Raw genomic sequence first — 18,487 nt, 5'->3', positions numbered from 1 at the left:
TGGTAAACACACTGACTCCAGATGACTGTCCGTGAAACGTCCCTTCCAAGAACCCCGAAGCTAGTGACCCCGCCGCAACCGCTGGGCATCCTGGAACTCTGCGGCCCGCGTCAAGGGGCTCGGTCCTGCCGGGGAAGCGGCGATCGGTCCCCACCCCCACCCTGCCGGGGCCCCCTCCCGCAGCGCCCGCCCCGCATCGCAGCCGAGCCGCCGCCTCACAATGGCCGGGAGCCGCCTCACTGCGCGCAGGGATCCCGGCCACGCTCGCTCCCCTCCCCCACTCGCCGCTGCTCCGGGCCCGGCCCTGGGTGCACACTGTCTCCTCCGAGCGCCCCCTGAGGCCCAGGAGAGGGAGGCGAGGCTAGCTCTTCCGGGCGGGGCCGGGCTGTCGTTCGTCTGGTGTCACCGGCGGCCCCTGTGGAGGAACTACTTTCTCTCCGGAGGGGGGACTACTTCGCGGAGGCGTCGGAGCTGGCGCAAGGCATGGCGGTGGCGGCGGCTGCGGCGGCGCGCCTAAGGTAGAGGGACGCCGGCCCGGTCAGGCCTCGGCGCGGCCTACACGCTTCGCTCGCCCGCTCCCGCCCCGGCCCCGCTCCCGGCCATGGCGGAGCCCTCGCCAGCCCGACGCCCGGTGCCCCTCATTGAGTCGGGTAAGACGCGCTGCCCGCGCCCTCCCCGCGGCGCCCCCGCCCCCGCCCCGGCCCCCTCCCCGCCGCGGCGCCCGCGCTTGACCCGACTCCCCGTCTCCCCGCAGAGCTGTACTTTCTCATCGCCCGGTACCTATCGGCCGGCCCGTGTCGGAGAGCCGCCCAGGTGAGTGCGGGCCCGTGGGCGGCGGCGGCCGGGGTCCCGGGGTCCCGGCCTCGCCGCCGCCTGGGGTCGCGGGAGGAGGGCGCCGGGCGGACCGGGGTGCGGCCCCCGCCCCCCTAACTGCGCGTCCTGTCCCCTGCAGGTGCTGGTGCAGGAGCTGGAGCAGTACCAGGTCTGTGCTTCGCGGCGTCGCCCGCGCCTGCCCCGCCGCGTCCCCTGCGTCCCCTCCTGGCTTTGCCCCGGGGCCGCTTCCCGGCTCCCCTGCCCCCGCCCCGCTACCCAGCCGCCCCCCACCCTGGCCCCGCGCGGTGGTCACTCGTGTGCGTCTCGGGTCTTTGCAGTTGCTGCCGAAGAGGTTGGATTGGGAGGGCAACGAGCACAACAGGAGCTACGAGGAATTGGTGAGACTTTTGACATTTCCATCCCGGTGTTTCCGAGCCCCCGCCCCACGCCTCCTTTTCGGGCTCCTGCTGGAGGGGCGTAGTGACCGAGCCGCGCTCGGAGGGGGCGGGCGGGCGTCCGTGGCGTCACCGCGACAGCGGGACTCCCCCCTGTGGGTTTTGTTTTGCTTTGGGGGTGGCTGGGTTTGTTTGGGTAGGAAACGGCCTGCGGGGGCGGCGGGGCGGCGGTGGGGGCGACCCTGCGCCGCGGTTTGTGGCGGGGTGGGTCCCCAGGTGCGGCTGCCTATGGTGAGAGCCGGGGGCGCGCCAGCCATTCAGCGAGCAGTTCTCATCCGTGTTTCTTCTTAACGCGACTTGTAACTTGGCCTCTGATTGGCCTTCCTCCTTTTGCCCCGCCCAGATCTTGCAGCCACTTGTTCCCTAGGAATAGAAGCACTCGTGTGTGAAAGGTGGAGAAACGTTTCTCTTCAGCATTTTTTTCTTTTTCTTCAGCAGAGTGATAAAAATCTAGCTGCTGTGAGAATATGCCACTCCTTCAATACTTCTGCCTGTCTAAACTGTGCTATTCTTGCTCAGTGCCTTAGAAAACTTACTTCAGTGAATTTTTATACTGCTCTTGCTGTGTATTACAGGCTCTAGCTGCATTTCTCTCTCTAGAGCACCATTAATGTAGATTACAATTCTCTCTTCACTGTACTTTGTCATCTTGTTGAGTTACTCACAATTTGTGAGTTTCTTTTATCCACTCGTTTTGTCCTTAGTGGAATAAGACATTTTTCAGAAAAATGTTTCCGGTTTGTGTATTCGGATAAAGGATTTCTTTAGTTGCCAGACCGTATTCAGCATTTTGTATGAGCAAGACAACTGAAAAAAAAAAAAAAAAAGAATTGCTGAATGATCTTTTAGCACAGTTCTAAAACCTGCAAGTAGAAGTTGGTAGAATGTGATCACCATTTTTGAATTAAGAAAAGAACAAACCTAGGGGGATTTGTGATTTGTATATGAACAGTTAAGTATTAACACTTAAAGTTGGATGAAAGTGGTAAGATATTCTCTTTCAATGTCAGTTTTAATATTTGCCTTCCTAGAGTTTTTTGAAGCAAACACTTAAAAGAATATTTTCAAAGTGAGCTCTAAAAATTCTGCATTATGGCAGAATTTTTGTGTTTTCTTGAGTTTGATATTTTGGGTCTTAAGTCAAGGAAATCTTTAAGGACTGCTCTGATTTGTTTTCACTCCTGTTGATAGTGAAAATAGTGATGTCAGTGAAACAGAGAAACCTTATTACATGACAGTGCAGTCATGCTACTACAGAGAAAATTGCTTACATTTTGAAATAAGCATGACGTTGTAACTACTGGGAAAGTTACTGTTAAAATAGATTTATCTGTATTTTTGACTTTTGCTGTTGCAAAGTTGCACAAAACTTTACTTAAAATTCTGTTTTCAGTTATTCAGAATCTCTGTGATATGCCCCTGTGATGTGGCTGTGACACATCATCTCATTGTCTGGATGATTTGTCTGATGGATATTCTCCTCTTTTACCTTCCTCCCTCGTTTCCCAGCAGTAAGAGGTAGAGGATGAGCTTCCTGTATAGGGAATTATTCTTTTGTCAAGGTTATATGAGTACCTTCTGGTTCTCCAAAGAAAGTCTTGTTTTTCTTTTTAAAAATTTTAAGAAGTATTTTAAACATATGCAAATGGGAATAATATGGTGAATCCCTATATATCATAAACAAATTCATTACCAATTTGCTGTACTTGTTTTGTTTTTTATATTTAGTTTGAATTGGGCTTCAGACCAGGTCCTTGCATTGTGCTGAAATTATCTTCAATCTCTTTTTATCTCGTATAGTTTTTCTCCTCTGCTGTTGATTTACTGAAGAAACTGCGTTAGTTATTCTGGAGAATGTTTCAGTCTGGTTTTGTCTGATTGTTTCTTTATGATATTTGTTTACTCATGTTTAATTTATTCCTTTTTCTTAATAGTTCTCATTCTTGAATCATAACTATTTGGGAAGCTTTATAAAATCTGGATGCCTAGGCTATGCCTCAGACTAGTTAAATCAGAATCTTTGTAGTGGGACTGGACATCACTATTTTTTAAAGCCTTTCTAGTGATTCCAGTATCATTGTTTACAAAGCTATAGTTTATCTTAGACTTGTGACCATACTATTATTAGAACCTGTGCTTTGGAAGCATGGATATTTTTGATATTTCTTAGGAGAATTTAGACTAGTTATCTTTCAATACCTAACCCTGCAGTAGCAGTTAGACTTGTGAATGTAATTGGAGTTTTCATGATTTATAGGTAGTGAAGAAAGGGGAAAAATGAAATAGTATTATAGAATTGGGCATAGGAATTAGAAATGACTAGATTTGTAAAGGAGAGGTGTGTTTAGAAAGGGGAAAGAGATTTTACATACTTTGTAATTGAACAGCATGATAAATTTTTGTAGGCCAATATCTTAACCAGAAAAAAATCAGAAGATTCTTATATTGTGGTCTATCATTAAGGGGAGTATTGTCATTAAATTTTTTTTTAATGTTTGAGTAAGCCTTTTATGCAAGGAAAAGACAAAAGTTATTTGTATTGAGTCAGTATTTAGTTTATTAGAATTGTAAGCGGTCATTTCTCTTAAACTTTTAAGTTCATTTACAAGTCATATAAGTGTAGTAACATAGAAACAAGTATATTTGTTTCTACATTTTGATTAGTGTTTAATTTGTCATGAGAATTTAATCTTAAAGTACTTAACATCACTTAATATCTAGTTAAATTTTCTAGAGGGTTCACACTATACTTAAACATAAATGATTTTAGTCAGCTCAAGATGGCAAACAGATCTAAGCATAATCTTTCTAAGAACTTAACTTTTGTAAATATAATTTTAAATTTACTATAGTAAGTTGTAATTTTTTACTCTTTCAAACATTAAAAATAATTCAGTAATTAAAAAACTTGATGTTGTATCAGAGTAGCTATAACTTGCACACATGCATCCAGACCTCTTTTCTTCATCTCTACTTATTTGTTAACCTTCCTTAGTTCGTGCATGAGCTCGCCAATCTAAGGGGATAGTGGTATTACCATCTGGGAGCGCCCTACTGGATTAAGGACTCAGATGATGATTGAAGATTATAATCCAAGACTTGGATTTTGAGTGCATTGCCAGATAGATTCTACTTGAGTCTCAGGTTGAGTCTTTTTTATAGCAAGGCTACTTATTTACCCATTTAAAACAAAACAGCTCTATATTCCCTACCTGTATTGCAGCTTTTTGCAACCATTGCAACCATTACCATTTTATTTTCATTGCGGGGTTCTAAAGACCCTTCATCCTGAGTGGAGTTTATCTCTTTCCTCTCTGGATCCTGCATTTTCTTTGTACTCGACTATAGACATCTATCGTTTTTATAGGCATTTCATTGATAACCCTTGGGAACACTTAATGATTGTGGCAGCGTGATGATAGGTTATAGTCTAGCAATTGAGCAGTATTAAATTAGAAATCTGGGTTTTGGTGACAGGTGGCTGGGCTGTAATCTTGGCTTTCTTTTGTTGCTTACTAGATGTTCTAATCTTAGGCAAATTAATTAATCTCTACCTCAGTTTCTTGATCTGTATAACAAGGATAATAGTAACTGTATCAAAGTGTCATTGTAAACATTCTGTGGGAAAAAATGACTTTACTGTGCCTGGTGCACAGTACTATTTATTAGTATCAATATGGATAGGTTGGTAAGTCAGTATGGTGTAGACTTCCCCTTCACTTAATTTATGTTTGTAGGCTCTTAGGGAATAACAAAATACGGTCTCTGTGAGTTTTCATACTTGAATGAATGATACCTGGTATTTACCCTTATGGATGACCACAAAGTAGGATGGGGAACTAACAGCTGTATCTGGCTCAGCGCTAAGTGATGGTGGTGGTGGTGTCTGAATCACTTAGCCTTGACTGTGCTGCTGTATTGACATATAACACTGACCCAAAGTCCATAGTTCACTGGTGTTTTCTTACATTTATATTAGGTGCTCTTGATGTACATTCTGTGGATTTGGACAAATGTACATAACATATATCCACCAGTATAAAATCATAGAGTAATTTTACTGCCCTAAAAATTCTGTGTTCTGCCTTAATATCTCTCCCTTCCTGCTGCTGATCTTTTTGCTGTCTCCATGCATAGTTTTGCCTTTTCCAGAATTTAACCCTTTTTTAAAAATTAGGAAATGCTCTCTCCCCTGTATAATACTTCTTGTCTTAAAGGCTAACTTTGCCTCATGTTATTGTAGCCACCCTGCTTTCTTTTGATTAATGATGGCATAGTATGTCTTTTTTATCCTTTTACTTTTTAGTCTTCCTGTGGTCTCATTTTTAAAATGTGCCTTCTGAAACAGAATGCAGATTTATTATTCAGTCTTTCAGTTAAAGAGTGTTTAAACCATTTGTATTTAATGTAATTACTTAAATGTAATTGTGTCAGGTCGGCCAGGTCTGTTTTGTATTTCCTATTTGTTTCTTCTCTCTCACTTTCTTTTGGATTAATCACTGTTACTCTATTTATTTTTTATTGCTTTTCCATTATATATCCTTTTATTCTTTTAGTGGTTACTGTAGAGATGTGTTACCATTTACTTTATGTACTTTACCACTTCTCTTAAATGAAGTTAAAACTGTTCATTATCATCTTCATGTCCTTAGGGCTGTTACCATATTTGACGTTTACATTTGTTACAAGCTTTTTCAGGTGTTATTGCAGTTGTTTTAAAGTCAATATTCATTTCTTCTCTACCCATATACCTTTTCTGATATTTGTAATTCCTTCCTTTCTTTCCATGCCTCTTACTTGTGATTTATTTATTTTCAGTCTCTGCAACTTATTTTGGTATTTTTTTTAATGAAAGTTTGTTGGCAGTGACTTCAGTTTTCCTTTTTCTTTCTTTCCCTTTTGGTTTGAAAATATCTTTGTTTTATTTTTATTTTTAAAGATTTTTTTTTTTTAAGCTGTGAAATTCTGGTTGGTTGGTTTTATTTATTTATTTTCTTTCAGCACATTGATATTGAAAACCCAGCAGTCTTACTACTTTTCTTTTCAAGATAATGTTTTTCCTTCTGGCTGCTTTTTAAGATTTTCATTTTGTCTTTAATTTTCAGAAGTTTTACTGTGATACGCTGTAGTCATTACCTATTGCTGCATAACAGATTATCCCAAAACTTTGTAAGTTAAAAGAACTCAGATTTATTATTGTCTCACAGTTTCTTTAAGTCAGGAGTCCAGGCACAGCTGACCTGAGTTCTCCATCTCAGTCTCAAGGCTGTAATCAAAGTATTGACCAGAGCTGAGGTTTCAACTAAAGGCTTGGCTATGGAAGGATCTCTTTCCAAGTTCACGTGGTTTTTGGAGGGCTTGAGTTCCTGGGGTGGGTTGTTGGACTGAGAGCCTCAGTTCATAGCAGTTGGCTGCCCTCAGCTCCTTGTCTCATTTACCTCTCCAACATGGAAGCTTGTGTCATTGAAAGATGGAAGCTAACAAGGCAATAGTCTGCTTGCAAGACAGAAGTCACAATCTTTTGTAACCTAATAATAGATGTGTTGCTCAATGTTAGGGCATTCTGTTGTTTAGAAGTAACTTACTCAGTGGGAGGGAATTCCCCGAATCTGTGAATACTGGAGGGTGGGGTTATCGGGGCTCATGTCCGGGGCTCCTACCAGATGTACCTAGGTAGATTCTTTGCCTTTACTTTGCTTGGGATTCTCTGAGCTTCTTGAATCTAGAATATCAAGTAGTCTAACGTATAAAGTCCCATATGGAAAAGATGGAAGAATGGGGCAGATTAATGTTTTGAAGAGATAATGACTGAGCATTTTTCAACATCTGGGCCATCTCTGGGTCTGCTTCTGTTAGCCACTCCCTCTCTTGACCCTGGGTCACATTTTGCTTTGTTGTGTATCTCATCATCTTTTTGTGTTAAAAGAGGAGAAGCTGATGTATAGTCACAAAGGATGTGCTCTTTTTTTCTCTCAAAGCTGTCGATGTGTGCGGTTGGGTCAGTCTGATTTGTATCTGCTCATCTCTGCCCTTTGTTGCAGCTTTAGTTGTGTTCATCTCATAACTGTCTTCACATGTTTTCAGGGTGGGATCAATACTTTCTTCCAGCAGTTTGGAATTTTGGACCCTGGGAGAGATTCTTGAGTTGTCTGTCCTTTATGACTGAGTTGCCAGCTTTCCAAACTTTGTAAGATCTTCCTCTGCTTTATAGTCCAGCTGCCTCCTTTTTGGTTGCTGAAGAGTTCTCTTTGTTCTCCACTCCTACGTTGGCTTTTTACCCTGTTGTCCTGTCTGTAGCCTTAGGAAGATTTCTCCAGCTGCTCTGTGCCCGATTTTTGGCCCTGTGCAGCTGGCGAAGGCCTGTGGAAAGGAGTGGAGTGGGTATGGACTTACTCTGACAGAGGCTCTTTAGTGTTCTAATCAGTCATGCCAGTTTGGGAACAGCTCAGTGGTAGAGCATGTGCTTAGCATGCACGAGGTCCTGGGTTCAATCCCCAGTGCCTCCATAAAAATAAATAAATAAACAAACCTAATTACCTAGCCCTCCCCCCTTAATCAGTCATGCCAGCCCACAGGAGGCTGTCAAAAAGTTTGGTAGATTTTTCTTCTGTGTGTCTTTCCTAGGGATGAAAGCAACTGTTTCGTTTCTGTTCACAGAAGGGCTCCTCAGTTTGTGGTGTGTAGTTAATTTAGATTTTCTCAGCTCTGTGAAGGGGGTGAAAGTTACTTTTAAACTAATCCAGCTTGTTTTCATTTTTAAGGTGAGACCGATAGTTTCTCACATTATCCCCTTTTAAATAGTTGGAATAAATGATTGCTTTGAACTTTTAAAAATTATGTGGGACACATAACCATCTGTAATTATCTGTCGGTATGCCTAATTATACTTCCTAGCACATAGTAGGCTCTCAGTATTTATTCAAAGAATTAATATTGTTTAATCCTTAGTATATTTTCTTTCTGAGAACCCATCAAACAATTTGGTTATTAGATAATGTCTCATCTTTTATTTCTTAAAATCCCTAAGATGTGTAGTTTGTAGTCAGTTAGAGCAGTGTTTTAACGCTGAATGGTTATGAGATACATTGAAGTTACACATTTCTTTCTTTTTTTTTTTTTTTGGTTCCTTAATCCATTTCATTAGGAACTTGTAAAATAGAATCTTTCAATGATTATTTACTATCTTTCATTTTTTTATGTGGAAATGGGAAAGTTGCTTTTGAACATAGAACTTTTGTGTTAAAATTATGTAATAAGTCTAGCAATGCAGGGTGAATTATGCACTCAGTATTACTTTAGAATTTGACTTTCATTTTAGTATTTGTAATGGAGTAGGTGAAGGATTTGGATGTGAGAATTGAACTGCTTAGAAAAAATTTCTCTATGTTGATTTTAATTAGTTTGCATATATTTGGCATTAAAAAATGTTTGGAGGCCATCCTGGCTCTAAAATTCTTGTGATATTCCTGGATTATTTCCTTACATGCCGTTTTTATTAAGATGCAGCATAGCTGATGACAGTGATCTGGTGATAGAGAGTTGCAAAACCAGACAGTCTGGATTTGTATTTTTAGCTCTGCTGTTTTAGTTTTTTAATGCCTGTGACTGTGTTTTCTCATCTGTGAAAATGTGGAGAAATAGTTTGGAGGTGTAGTAAGTTACTGCATATAAAGTTCTTAGGACAGTGTCAGATAGTAATCACTGTATTAAGTTTTAACTATTATTAATGTGATAAGGAACTAATTTTAATCAAAACCTTAAAATACTTAGAAAGTGTACCTTGTATGTTGTAAGTGTTCAATATTACCTAGTATTTGTTATTTTTGTGACTTTGTTATGACTTGTTAGATGTAGAACTAGAACTGTTAATCACATCCTTGTGGGTCAGGATAGTCGCCTAACCCCTTTATTGTGGTATCTATTAGTTAAATTATTGGTGTATCTGAGACTGGATTCTAAATTGAGAGACCTTTGGCTTGAGAAAGACCTTGTATTAGAGCCTCAATTTAAAGCCTTAAAATTTTCCCTTACTTTTGTTAATGTTTGAAGATGTTGATAGTGGTGTTTGTATCAGGGTGTAACAAGTGATATGTAGTTAGTTCATTAGTTTTTTCAATGTGAACTGTGACTAAAAATTGTCCTAATGCTAAATAAAAATTTCTTATGTTTGTTGTAGAATATGTAGAAGTGCAAAAGCAAAGAGAAAGTGAAAAAATTACTAAAATAAGTGTTTATTTTTCTTTATGCATATATGCTAACAAAAATAAACTAAAAATTATGTTGTGAATTCCTTTTCCATTTCTCTGGAAAATTTTATCTAACCATTTGCTTCTTGGACATTTGGTTGGTTTCCAGTTTTTTTCTATTAGTGATTCAGTGAATATCAAAATAAGATGTCTGTATCTATGCATTCATTTGTAGTTTATATAATTGTTACTTATAATTAGAAACTTAATCATTAGGTAAAATGGTTTACATGTTTTTAATGTTTATTGTAAATTTGCTTTCCTTATGCCTCTTCCTGTTTAAACCCCTGACTACCATATGTGAGAATATACTGATTTCATAGCCAGATAACCTTTTCAGTTTTTACCAATCTGATGGATAAAATAGTATCAGTGCTAAGTTTTTTTTTTTTTTTGGCCAAGTACTGCACAAAAATTAAGAGCATTAACCTATGTAATCTCTTTCAATTTTCTTAGCAAGACTATTACCTTGTATGTATCATGATTTCCTGTTTGAAATGAAACTAGAAGAGACAAGTAACTTGGATAAAGTTATACTCATAAGGGGCAGGTCCAGGCTGTAAGCCCCATTTTGTGTTGGATTCACTAATGGGTGATGCATTTATTCAGTAAATGAATGTTTACCATGTTCAGAGTTCTAGGGATACCAGTGTGGATGAGATGGACAAGGCTCCTGCCTTCACGGAATTTAGGCCTAAGGGATGAAGCTGTTTGGAAGCAGCTGACAGATTACTCTCATACAAATTCAGATGGGTGATGAGGATTGGGAAGGGAGGGTGAATGGAGGTACCAGGTATTTCGGATGGGTGGTGAGGGTTTTGTTGACAGGGTAGCATTTGACCTGCATGATGAAAAGGGGGCAGCCATGTGAAGATCAGAGGAAAGGGTGGTCACCATCAGCCTTAACCCGCTTAACCTCTGACCCAGCAGTTATGTGCCTAGGACTTTTTTTAAGGGAGTAAGTTTATTAGCTGTTGATAATTCAACTTTTCTGAACTGCCTTTTTATATCTTTTACCTGCTTTTCTGCTGCTGTCTTACTGTTTTGTAAGAATTCTCTATGTATATAGGTTATTCTTTAATCTGTCACATGTTCTAAATTCCTTTTTCCAGTTTGCAGGGGGCTTTTTAGCTTTCTTTGGAGGTTGTTTAGAGGTTTAAGATTTTTAATTTTGTTACGTCTGTTAATCTTTATTTTGCCTTTATGGTTTGTCCTTAAAATCTTTCTGTACTAGAAAGTTATGAAGGCCAGTATTATGTTCCTATTCGTTAATATTTTTTCTAGGCCATTTGTAATTTCTTTTTTACTGTCTTTATGTAGAGTTTATTTTAGCATTTGGCCGGTGTGACATATGGATCTAACCTTTTCCAGATTGTCAATTTGCACGCACCATCTGCGTCATCTCCTTACCAGAGAATGCAGTCATTATCATTTCCTAAATTCTTTCTGACTTTCCTCTGTGGATTTTTTCTGTGCTATTTTAATGATTGAGCTTTTATAATATAGTTTATTACTTAATGAAATTTTTCTTTCAAATTCCCTTTTTTAAAAAAAATCAGCGTTTTAGCTGTGGTCATTAAATACAATGTTGTACTTTAAGCTGTTAAGGAATTAGGAAGGAATTTGTTCTGAACTATACCTTAAACAGTAGCTGTGTAGCTATGGGTGCTTTCTTACTTTTTATTTCCTATTCGTTTGGGAAGTAATATTTCTGTTGTGAGTACTTAATTGCATTTGCTTAAGTATTTCAGACATTTCAGGACTCAGCAGCTGAACCTAGAATCTCTATCAAGTACATTTCTTTTATTTGATTCTATAAACTCTTGATTTGTGTTTGTATTGCATGTTATGAATTTGTTTTAAAGACATAGCTAAAATGAATAGGTTTTATTTCTTTTGGTCATTTGGAATATGACAAACTTCTGGGTGAAAAAATGAACTAAGTCTGACTAGGAGATGTTTTGCATTAATGTTGATATCTATGGTCTTTACTATGTTCATGTGGCTGAAATTGTTATTTGACCAAGAACTTTATTATTTCATATCTTCTGTATGCTGAAGCATGTTTAAAATACATATGTTTTACTACGTTGATTGCCACGTCACTCAAATTTGGGTGGCAGTTGTGTTTCCTCAGGGGCACCCAGTCCACAGTGGGTGATCAACATGTTGAAGTGTGCCTGTCTCTTCTGTTTTAATACATCTTGTGAAACTATTTTTTAAAATGAAGTTTGACTTTTTTGAGAATATTTCTTAATTAAGTTCTGTGTAGGAGCCAGACTTTAATTAGTCCTTGCACGTTTTGATCATATTCTGCTTAGAAAATTCTGCTGTTTTGATTTGGTACAAGGAAATTCTCAAGATGAGTGTTTTCGTTTCAAAAGTCAGCTGCTGTATGGATAAAGTCCCAGAGAATTTTGCATTCTGTGTTTTATCTTTTTCAGATGATCTGATGGTAGGTCTAGAAACAGCAGGAGAACTCCCCATCAAGAATATCAAAAATCTTACTTTTTTTTGTCTTATTGAATAGTTTGTAATTTGGGAAAGCTTATATCGTCTAGAAAGAAGGGGTCATTGTTTTGCTGAAGGAGGAAGAAAATGAAATTAGCAGATTACATAGGAAGGCTAACTAAGAATACGTCCCATTTAACGTTGGAGTCAGCATTGATAGCATTTTCCAGGCAGGCCTCATTTTATTGACATGGCTGGTGGGTGACTTTGCTATAGATGTTCACGTTGGTGGACATGCTGTTACGGTTTGTGAGGTTTTGCAGCGCATGAAAAGGGGCTTATAGAAAACTTTATTTGCTTAGAAGGAGTGGCTTAAGTAATAATAAAGATACATAATGATGTTTTACAAGTCTGTAGATGGAATTGATGCAGTGATTTAATGGTGTCATTAATGAATGTCTGTTTGGGTGGCCTTGATGTTTTGGCTTTTTTTCCCTCAGACTCTTAGTTTTACTGTTGCTGAATGATTCTTGCAGTTCTTGCCATCAAATCCTAGAAATGATGGGAGGGAAGGATTCTTTTTTCCTGTGACTATTTTACTTTATTACTTTTTTGTTTTTGTTGTTGTTAAATTTTTTGTGTGCGGATGGTAGTTAGGTTTATTTATTTATTTATTTTTAATGAAGGCACTGGGGATTGAACCCAGGACCTTGTGCATTCAAGGCACGTGCTCTACCATTGAGCTATACAACTCCCCTGCCTTCTGCCCCCATGACTGTTTCATTAGGGAGAACTTTTCCAGGAACACTGCCCCTGCCTCAGGAGATTTCTTCTCTGTCATTGGCCAGAACTAGATCACATGGCCTCCTAGTTTATGAAAGAATCTGGAAAAGTAAGCTAGTGTTAAAGTAGGGAGGTAGTGGCTGTTGGGTAAGCAAGCAGTCACTGCTCTGGGAAGCTAAAAATAGTTAACTTTTTTGAATTAAAATGCATTTAAATGCTTTTTCACACCAATACTAGAACATTTCTCTGTCTAGGTTCTTTCGTATATACTAAGTGTTAAGCTCTTTTTTTCCTCTTATTTCTTTGGGACTATTTATCCTGTCATTGACTACTAAACCTGTACTTCTTTATAGAGCTTAGAAAAGAGGCCAAGAACATCTGTCTCATCAGAAGCTGAGGGGAGTTACTTAAGCAAAGAAGACACTAAATTTTTTATTTTACATAAAAGGCAGTGATCTCTGTCCCTTCCTTGTGTTTTATTGTTATATGGTACCTTTCAATGTTATAGGAATTATGGTATAATAGTTTACTTATACATTTTCCATTGCAGGATTTCTAGATATAGTTTAAAATAATTTGAGGGGAAGCTGAATGTCAGACAGGTGCATATTAAAGGTATTAAATATTCCTCCTGGATCCTAATTAGATTACAATATCTCTTTACAGAAAAAGCTACTTTTTTCCTGTAACTTTCCAATTAGTCAGGTTATCTAGACCCTACTACCACTCTTTGTAACTGCTTCCCTGGGCTTGAAGGGGCTCATGCTCACAGCAGTATTTGGCAATAGTGATATTAATACAAGTGATCCTAGAATTGTGGCTGATAAACTTTCTGAGAGTGAACGTGGTTACAAAGAACAGGATGGTAGGGAGACTGGATGTTTGACAATTGGAGGAATTTAGTTTCTTGCCTGATTCTTGGAGACCTTGAATAACTGTGGCTTACTCATTGAAGTTGCTGGTAGATACTGTTACTAATGTTCATATCTAGGACTTGAGAATACTGAAGGAAAATTATCTAGTATAGTGATTTTATCAATATGGTGTTTTTACTAATCTGAGACCGTTTTTTTTGTTGACGATTTTGCTGTTGTTTATATTGGGACTAGAACTGTATTATTTTTCAGATAAAACTCATTTTATATGAAAATAGGATAATTTCCCCCATCTTTGATTATGTTATCATTGATTCGATTATGTTGGAATCCTCAGGAAAAACGCAAAGAAACTGTAATTCTCCTTATGGGAATTACAGCTACTGTATGCAGTCCATGTTCCTATAATACCTGGACTTTGTCTAGATGTACTTGCCTATGTTGAACCTTCCTATTATTTTAATGATCAGCTTTATTGCTTCTTCAATCCAGGCAGTGAGTAAAAGCTCCCTATTTGTAAAGCTCTTCTTCTGTATTGTTTAAGAGATAAAATAAGATGTCTAGCACTAGGAAGCAATCTTTAAAGTTTTCTATCCATACCTTTTCTATCTGGAGAATTTCTTTGTATCTTTCATCGCTGATCTTCAGAAACAAGCCTCCATCCTCAGATAGGGTTGGTTGTGTAACCTCAAAACTTAGTTATGTAAGAAGTTCTCTAACCAACTGAGTGAAAATCTCAAAGAAAACTGTTAGAGTGATCTTCCACTTTACAGAAGCCTTGTTGCCATTGCCCAAAGTCATTTTATCTTAAATGTTTAATCCTTTTAGATATGTTGTCTAGGTCAGTCAGTGCAGTTACTTTCGTGTGTTTTTTATTTTCTTATTTGTATTACTGATAAGTTCTTAGATCTGATTTTCTTGGTCCTTTTGGGATTACCTTCTAGTTCTTCCTATCTCCCTCTCCTCTCCTATGATGAGCTAATTATCTTCAACAGCTTTTGGGCTTTCACATATTGACACTTCGAAGCGCAGAGTGCGGAGGAATATTAAATACTTTTTTGAGGTCTGTCTGAGCTTTGATGTATCTTTTGAGTTTTGCCTTGGAATATCGGTCACGGTGGAAAATGTAAATCAGGTTGGAAAGTTGACGATGTCACCAGGGCTTATGAACAAAAACTTTATATTGAATCCAGGTTTATTTTACATTTGATTTCATGATTCAGAACCAAAATTGAGGTCTAGAACTCTGTTTCAAATTTCTTTGGAGCAGTGTTTCTCAAGGAGTTTGAAAATGTGTGGGGCACTGTTGGTGTTGGAGTGGCTTGGGGAATGTTATTGGCATTAATGGAAGGGAGCCAGAGATACTCTATGTCCTGGAAGTGGGGACAGTCCTGTACTGTGATGTTTTATCAGAACTTCCTATGCTGGTAGCATCATGATTGAGAAACCCTAGGGATGAAGCAAAGTTTATGCCAAATACGTTCATACCAGGTAACATTAGGCATATTCATGAGTTAAACTGAACAGTATCCTTTGTGTTCTTGTTTATTTTTTGAGGTATAGTTGATGTACAATAAACTGCACATAAAGTTTTCAAGTTGATAAATTCGGGTGTGTTACACTCGTGAGCCCATCACCACAGTGAAGATAGTGAATATATCTATTGCACCCAGAAGTGTTCTCTTCATAATTTCTCCTGTTTCTCTCCCAGCCCCAGCAACCTCTGACCTGCTCTCTATAACTGTATATTAAGTTGCATTTTTTAGATTTTTATATAAATGAAATCATACAGTGTGTGCTTTTTTTTCTGGCTTCTTTCAGCATAATTCATTCTTGTCATTGTGTGTTATTAACTTTTTAAAAAATCGCTGAATAGTGTTCCATTGTGCAGGTATACAGTAATGTGTGTATTCATTCACCTGTTACTGGACATTTGGATTGTGTCCACTTTGGGACTCTTAAAAAGAAAGCTGATTAGGAAAATTTACTTACAAACCTTTATGTGGACGTGTGCTTTCATTTTTCTTGGATAAAAACAGATGTTGAGCTTCTTTTCATGTGTTTATTTGCCATCTGTGTATCTTTATTTGGTGAAGCGTCTGATCAGATCTTTAGCCTATTCTTAAAAATTAGGTTTTTTATTAAGTTGAGTTTTCAGAGTTTTTTATATATTCTGGATACAAGTCCTTTATTAGATACATGCTTTACAAATATTTTCTCTCTGTCTGTGGTTATCCTTCTATTATCTTACTAATGTCTTTTGAAAAACCAGAAGTTGTTAGTTTTGCTGGAGTCTGTTTATTGATTTATTCTTCTGTGTCTTATGTTTGGTGTCACTTTAGAAATCTTTGTCTAGCCTTAGGTTGTAAAGATTTTCTCCAGTGTTTTCTTTTATAAGTTTTATAGTTTTAGATGATACATTTAGATCTGTGATCTGTTTTGAGATAATATTTGATATGATGTATGGGTTAAAGTTAATATTTATTTTTTGGCAAGTGGATTTCACTTGTTCTAGCATCATTTGTTGAAAAGGTTATCTTTTCTTTTTTGCACCTTTGCCAAAAATCAGTTGTTCTTACAGAACAAGTCCTGAAATCAGGTATTGTTGGCCCTCAACTTTGTTCTTTTTCAAAGCTGCTTTGGCTTTTGTAAGCAGTTTGCACGTACATTTTAGGACAAAACTGTCAGTTTCTACAAAAAAAACTACTGGCATTTTGATTGGAACGGCTTTGAATCTATAGACCAATTTACCACTTGTTTAGGTCTTTTAATTTCTCTCCGCAGTATTTTGTAGTTTACCTTGTACCTGTTATCCACCCATTTTGTCAACCTTACCCCTAAGTATTTACTATTTTTTGATACTGTCGTCAAAAAATGTTGTTTTTAAAACTTGCTCTCCAATCAGGTCTTATCCAATAAGCATGTGGCTCCTGATCATCTGTTGCAAATCTGCCAGCGCATCGGCCCAATGCTGGATAAAGAAATTCCACCCAGTATTTCAAGAGTCACTTCTTTACTTGGTGCAGGAAGGCAGTCTTTGCTACGTACAGCAAAAGGTACCTTAATTTGAAGAAGTGTTCTGCTTTGTATTCCTAGCTTAATAATTATTATAATTGTGAAGTAATGTAAGCTTTGTGGAAGAAAGGTGATATGTAACTAAAAACCATGCTGTGGACTATAAAATTCTCTGCATTTAGCATAGACATTGAATTTTATTACATCAGTGTTTAATGGGTCCTTCTGCATTTAAAAAAATGATAAAGGTATAGATGTTAAGCTTAAAAGCTTGAATTTATTCTGAGATGTGTTTGAGGTTTTATCAATGTGAGTTCTTAATTTTCCATTTTGTAGCTCACTTATAACTTCATTGAATGTAATTGTATGTGTCTAATAAACTCTTTAAATGCTAGAAGTATTTCATTTGATATTTAGATTCTGCAAGCCTTTTGTTAAAAGGGACATGATTTTCTAAATTTGGTAGCAGTTTGAAAATGAGCACCAAAAATGTACAATTGCATGGTTCTTTTTTCACCAGTTTAATTTTTTTGCGAAATTATGTGGTAGCAAAATGTTTGGAATTGCTGTTCTTTTTCTGTTAGCTTGGTATAAATCGCTTAGACTAAGTACCTGTATGTGATGTGATCTATGTATACAACATGGCTTAACTGCTAACGGGCAAGAATGTTGGCTCTTCTGATCCTGGGCGTACGTCAAGTTCATCCCTCATGATTACTTTTAAGATCTGTTGCTGATGTGATGCTGCCTCTTAGATGCACCACCAGTATAAAGCTTGACTGAGAAAGAACAACCCCTCCCTCTTGGTTCCCTGCCAGACTGGTTTGTCAGCTTTAGTTGTTTCATAGTGCTCCGTGGTCATGCCACACTGTGGCTTGCATCAGGAAACTGTTCATATTCTTCCTTTTTTCTGTGTTCTTATTCAACTTGTAATTATTCTATTTTAGGTTGTTACATAGTAGTTGCCTGGGTAGCCTGTTTTCCTCTGTTTTCTTTACTTGTGTCAAGCTCAATGTCGTTTTGTGATGAGCACTGCTTTAGAACTGGCAGACATTAGAAGAGACTTCAGCAAGCTGTCCTAGGGTAGGGACCGTATTTCTGTTTGTTTTGTACTAGTGACATGAGAGGATGCCTTGTAACTGCTCTTTGATAATGATAGTGGTAATGAATTCATTCATGTAAAACATGATATGCCTGTTAGTTTGGGGCACCCGAGGCTCAGTAGAGGTTTATATGATGCCTTTCTTCCCTTCCTCTTTCAGTGGTGAAGAAACTAATTTCTAGCACAGCACAATCTGTGTTCTGCTGCTCTCTCCTATAGAGGGGGTAGACATTTTTCTTAGTATATTGGTGGTAGATCAAAGAGGGATGGGACTTTAGACTTAGTGTTCAGACTCACAGATCCTATTGTGTATGCTCTTGTGTAAAGGATTATCTGATCCTGAAACAAGAGGAAAGCCGTTCAATTTTGTCAGTACTTTCCAAGGAGATTAAAATCTTGGTAATATTGGTCAACATTAATTTTAAAACTCAGCACCATTCAAACAAGTTAAGTCAAGGATTTTCATGTAGATCAAACTGAAATTTTCCTTGCAAAAATTTCTGTATTTGGAAAGTTGGATCAGTTGTGATTAAGACCTTTATCATTAATGACTGCATAGTATAGTTCTGAGATGAAAAATAAAAACCTATTTGGCATTGAGTGGGAGTTGGAGTCAAAAGATCTGGTTTTATGGCCCATCTTGGCTAATCACTTGCAGTGGATCTCTTTGAAGGTCCTGGAACCTTTGAGCCTCAGTTACCTCACTTGTAAATTGGCGATAATACCTACCTCACAGGGTTGTTGTGA

At 38.5% G+C, this 18,487-nt stretch overlaps 1 protein-coding gene and 1 non-coding gene across 4 annotated transcripts in view; one reads left to right on the top strand and one right to left on the bottom strand.

Annotated features, from left to right (window-relative positions):
• Positions 1-221: 221 nt before the first annotated feature.
• Positions 222-18,487, top strand: part of BRWD1 (bromodomain and WD repeat domain containing 1) — a 107,246-nt gene continuing 88,980 nt past the window's right edge. For 2 of the 3 annotated variants that reach the window (XM_072969321.1, XM_072969314.1), the window contains exons 1-5: positions 226-650; positions 755-813; positions 953-982; positions 1,152-1,211; positions 16,529-16,679. In XM_072969321.1, coding sequence (XP_072825422.1) covers positions 602-650; positions 755-813; positions 953-982; positions 1,152-1,211; positions 16,529-16,679 — 349 coding nt within the window. In that variant the 5' untranslated portion in view covers positions 226-601. Of the gene's footprint in view, positions 651-754; positions 814-952; positions 983-1,151; positions 1,212-16,528; positions 16,680-18,487 lie in introns of all 3 variants that reach the window. The other variant, XM_031685080.2, reaches the window with a different exon arrangement.
• On the bottom strand, positions 12,647-12,720 carry TRNAS-UGA (transfer RNA serine (anticodon UGA)). Its single transcript has one exon. It is a non-coding gene; the product is annotated as a tRNA-Ser (tRNA).

Source organism: Vicugna pacos, chromosome 1 (genome assembly GCF_048564905.1).
Source record: "Vicugna pacos chromosome 1, VicPac4, whole genome shotgun sequence".
Taxonomy (NCBI): Eukaryota; Metazoa; Chordata; class Mammalia; order Artiodactyla; family Camelidae; genus Vicugna; species Vicugna pacos.
Note: the sequence above shows the minus strand (reverse complement) of the source record. Positions and strands in the feature narration are given on the sequence as shown.